Source organism: Halyomorpha halys, unplaced genomic scaffold (assembly GCF_000696795.3).
Source record: "Halyomorpha halys isolate HHAL.00 unplaced genomic scaffold, Hhal_1.1 Scaffold265.1, whole genome shotgun sequence".
Taxonomy (NCBI): domain Eukaryota; kingdom Metazoa; phylum Arthropoda; class Insecta; order Hemiptera; family Pentatomidae; genus Halyomorpha; species Halyomorpha halys.
Window position 1 is genome coordinate 1,199,696 of NW_027107765.1, and position 4,710 is coordinate 1,204,405.

At 29.3% G+C, this 4,710-nt stretch overlaps 1 protein-coding gene across 1 annotated transcript in view; it reads right to left on the reverse strand.

Moving 5' to 3' along the window:
* The window catches only part of LOC106680521 (cysteine dioxygenase type 1), a 47,547-nt gene extending 43,638 nt beyond the window's left edge, over positions 1-3,909 (reverse strand). Inside the window, exon 1 of the mRNA XM_014420286.3 lies at positions 3,811-3,909. Coding sequence (XP_014275772.1) covers positions 3,811-3,851 — 41 coding nt within the window. The 5' untranslated portion in view covers positions 3,852-3,909. The remainder of the gene's footprint in view (positions 1-3,810) is intronic.
* Positions 3,910-4,710: the final 801 nt, after the last annotated feature.

Genomic DNA, 4,710 nt, shown 5'->3' on the forward strand with positions numbered 1-4,710 from the left:
ATAAAGTTGTCTTATTGACTGATCCTCTACTGTATATATATATATATATATATATCTTCCCCCTTTTAGTAATGTTTTAGTTTGTTTTTTTTTTCTGGCCATTTTCATCTTCACCCCAGTCACAATATTGAAATACATTTCCAAACATACTCCTGGATAAAACCTAGGACTCGTGGAAGCATTGGTGAAAGTTTATTACAAATTCTGCTTATTCCCAAATCATTATTTATTGATTCGATTTTCGTATTCTTCGTATCTTAAAAAATAAAAAAATAAAAAATCTGAAACTTAAAACCTCAAATTTTAATGGGAGAAAGATTCAAATTTTATGGTGGATTATAGGTTCATTATTGAAAATCCATGGACATTAAACTGTCAAATTCTCAAAATAGTTCAGTTGGATCTTTTTTTCGGTTCTTATATATCTATGGACTTTTAGGTAAGTTTCAAACAATTATATTTCTTTAACTTCAGCCGCCCCCTCAAAAATGTAGTTTATATGAGAATAAGCATTTAACCTTGTAAAAAAATGTATTGAAGAAGTTCTGATCTTTAGTAAAACTGAAAGTGCATTGTCAAAAGCTGTTTGGTAGAATGGAGTTGCATGTCGGCTATGCCTAAAAGGTAAAGAAAACCTCTACCGAGTAAGGCAAGATATCAAGGTGATAACAATGTTTAGCACAGATTGTTTGCTAGTAATAAAAATATTTTTTTGGGTCAATTAAAAAAATCTGTTTAAAATTTATTCATAGATGTGTAGAGTATCAAGAACAAATATTATTTTGACACCACAACAATACGAAGTTATCATTAGACCACCAATAGCAACATTACTGATTTATTTATTTTTAATATATAATTCCATAAATATCGATTCCTCCACAACTCCTATAATATGCGGTCAAACTATATGGACAAAAAATAAATTATATTTTGACAGCACAGCACTATGAAGTTATTATAAGACCGCCAATAACAATATTACTGATTTCATGTTTTGTTTAGTATTTACTTCAACGAATATCGATACCTCCACGATCCCTATAATATCCGGCCAAACAAAATGAACAACAAATAAATAATAATTTGACACAACACAATGAAGTTATTATTACACCACCGATAACAATATGACCGATTTAATTTTTTGTTTGATATATAATTCAATAAATATCGATATCTCCACGGTCTTTATAATATGCTGCCAAACAAAATGGAAAAAATACGTAATATTTGAACCCACAAGATTACGAAGTTATTATTATACCTTCGAAAATAATAGTATCAATTTATTTTTTTCTAATATACATAATTCGATAAGTTTCAAAAATATCGATACCTCCACGACCCTATAATATGCGGTCAAACAAAATGAAAAACAATACATTTTAATTATTCTTACACAAAATTTCATCTTAATGAAGCTTCTATTGAGTTTTAGGTGAGATTATTTTTCTTTAACACCTTGCTTTGGATACATAACATGGACGAATTAATTCGTTATAAATGTTGCAATTTTTTTATTTCATCATATTTCAAAAAAATGTATGCATACATCGACATTTTCTCATTTCTTGTTCAGTATTCTTCATAAACTGACTCTACCGATAATTTTCCGGGCGACCTTGTGATAGCGATATAGAATCGGGGTGGATGATTTCCCCAGAAATTTTCCAAAGTTAAGAGATAAATAAGCGTCAGCCGGTGGGATCGGTTATCTTGATGATTATATTCTAGCAAACATCGATCTAGTAATAATTATTGGGTGGTACTAAACAAATTTATCCAAGAAATTGATAAATATTTTAACAATGTATCTACCTAAAAAACTCCTTTCAATGGATGCAAATGGTATGTATCCAATTTGAACATCATTTAAAGTATCATTATTAATTATTTATATTTCATAATCGTATAATTTATAATTTTATTAGCAATATTCATTAAAACTTAAATATACATTAACAATTTCGACACAAAATAAATCTTAGTGACTAATTAATTTATTTAAAATTTAAAATATGCTCGGGTACAGGGACGTCGTTACGAGAAAGATGAGGGTAGAGGGAGATGTGATTCCCCACAATAGTATGAAAATCCGAAAGATTGATATTTGATAAACCACTTGAAAATTGTGGAAAAATTATAGTATAATATAAATCACAAAGGTTATTGTACTCTAAATTGGTTATAAACTCTGTTTAGGAGGTCAATTGTTTTCCATTTATATTAAATGACCAAATATCATGAATAATTTCATAATCTTGAAAGATAAAATATTACATTTTGTTCCAACCTCCAAAAAAAAAAAAGAAATTGTTTCAGCAACACCCCAGGGTTATCATTTTATTATTCAATATTATCACTACGATTCAACTTAATGAAATATTATGGTTTCAGTGTTAACAATAAATTAATTTATGTAATCTAATTGTATTAAAAATTAGTATTTCTGCCTAGGTTTCCACAAAACTCACCTGTACCATTACAACCTATGAAGGGTAAGAAAATACTGTTTCTCGACCAACGATTGCGGAAGGAGGTGATCTGGTTGAATTAAGGTAACCACTTATAGAGGCTGGGTGCGCCCCACGCGGGTCGACATGCGCCTGATATAACAGAATAAAAAATTATCTACCACTGCCGAACTGGAATCCGGGCCGAGAGACAACCTTACTCACTGAGCCAGGTAATGAACCAGTTTTTAATAACCCTTTCCATGAAAGTTCGAAATGAGAAAGGAAATGCATTCCTGAATGGCGTTTCATCTGCTGGTTATCAATATAGAATAAGTGTTAATAATTCGTTAGTTGAAAAGGTGGGTATTAAAGAATATTATAAACTAAGTCTTGGAGGTTTTTGATTATCGATAACAAAATGAATAATCATTTAGTGAGTAAAACCAAAGAAAAAAATAATTAAATACAATGATCCCTAACTAAAAAAAATCCTGAATTCTGCTACAGCTAATATTGTCAAGCATTAACCATCATTCAATGTTAATTGTTCATGAAAATTGGCTCAAGAATATAGTTCAATATTTATTACTGATTTGTAAAAAATAGAATATTTTTTATTTAATATATTTTATAAGTGCCATGTAAAACTAAAGTTTCGTGGGATAAAACCAGTTTCAACCTGTTATAATAAAAACGTATATTGTATGTGCAGGACTATTTGTTTAGTCAACTTAATTAAATAATATATCTACAATAAATTCCTAGTCAATCCATCAAAATATCTCGTGTTTTTAAATATTTATCTAAAAGGAATTTAAATAAAGAGAAAAGTTTTTTTTTTTTAAACAATTCAAAATATTTTAAAATCTAGAATAAATAATGTTTGAATTAACAATAAAAAATAATTTAAAATCTATTGTTAACTTGTCCTATTATTTAAACATGATTTAAATAATATATGAATAACGTAAGCTTGTAAATTATATTAGGTTATGAACATTGTCTTCAAGTAAATCCAATGTTAACATAATAGTGAAAAATCTAACTGTTATTAATATCTTCCCAAATTTTAAATACGAAAACAATTTATGGGAATTATGATTAAAATTTATAATAAAATATAATTAAAAAACGTATTTGAATATTTTAAGTCTTGTAGTCAAACTAGCCATACACAGTGTATAAGTACTGAAGAAATAAATCTCCAAATAAAAATATTTTCGTTGAAAAAGATTCGCTCTTAATACATGTTATATTATAGGAATAATATTATGAATAGATATGATAGCTTTATTATTATAATTGATTACAGCAAAATAAAATATGACGTATAAGTTACTACAAAATATACCTGAAATCGAGTTTTCCATCAGGTTGAACTTGGGTTTCCATGGCGTGATTGTCCTTTCTTCTGCAAGAGCCAGACTATAACTGAAGAAGAAGAGCAGGTCCATAACTATGACACCTCCATGGGAGGGGGGTGGGAGAAAGGGGCTGAACCGTCACTGAGGATTATTGTCTTATTCGGGAGGCTAAAACCTCTTTTTACGATCAATGAGGTCATACATCGATAGTATAATTATATCATGATGCGATATAATCCAAATAAATAGGAATAAAAAATATATAAATATTATATAATCCAGCCCATAGTTATAATTCTAGAGTAAAGGGCAGTGATTCTGAACATGTCATCGGGTGCATTCCAAGCTAAAAGTAATTCCCAGATCCTCTTCAAAAATGTATTTATATTACTTTATTTAGTTAATCGAATATATCCAACGACAGTTTTTTAATTCATAATAACTGTATACTTACATAAAAACAGATAGTTCCTATCTTCGTCCAACCACTATGCTTACGTGCTCACGTGCCCAAAAAATGGGCGTATTAATTGGTTTTGTAATTGTAATAATGCGAAAAATTGGGTCCAAAAGTCGATGAAGGTTCGATGATAGGTGGTTAAGGAGGTAGATTCGATTAGATTAGACGGTATATTATTCAATTTGTTTTTGATTCAGTTCACTAAAATTAATTTATATAATACGCTTTGTAATTTATAAAGCTTCACGAAAAGAGGAGTGCCCTTCCTGAACAGCCCACCCAGCAGGACCCAGGTTTTGCCGAAGGCCAGCATTGATAGGTTCCATTAAAAAAAAATTGGTGCTGTACGCGCATCACATTACTTTCACTTACCACCTTCCTATGAGTAAAAATGAATTTGTGGTAAGTGAACGTCACAGTTATAAAT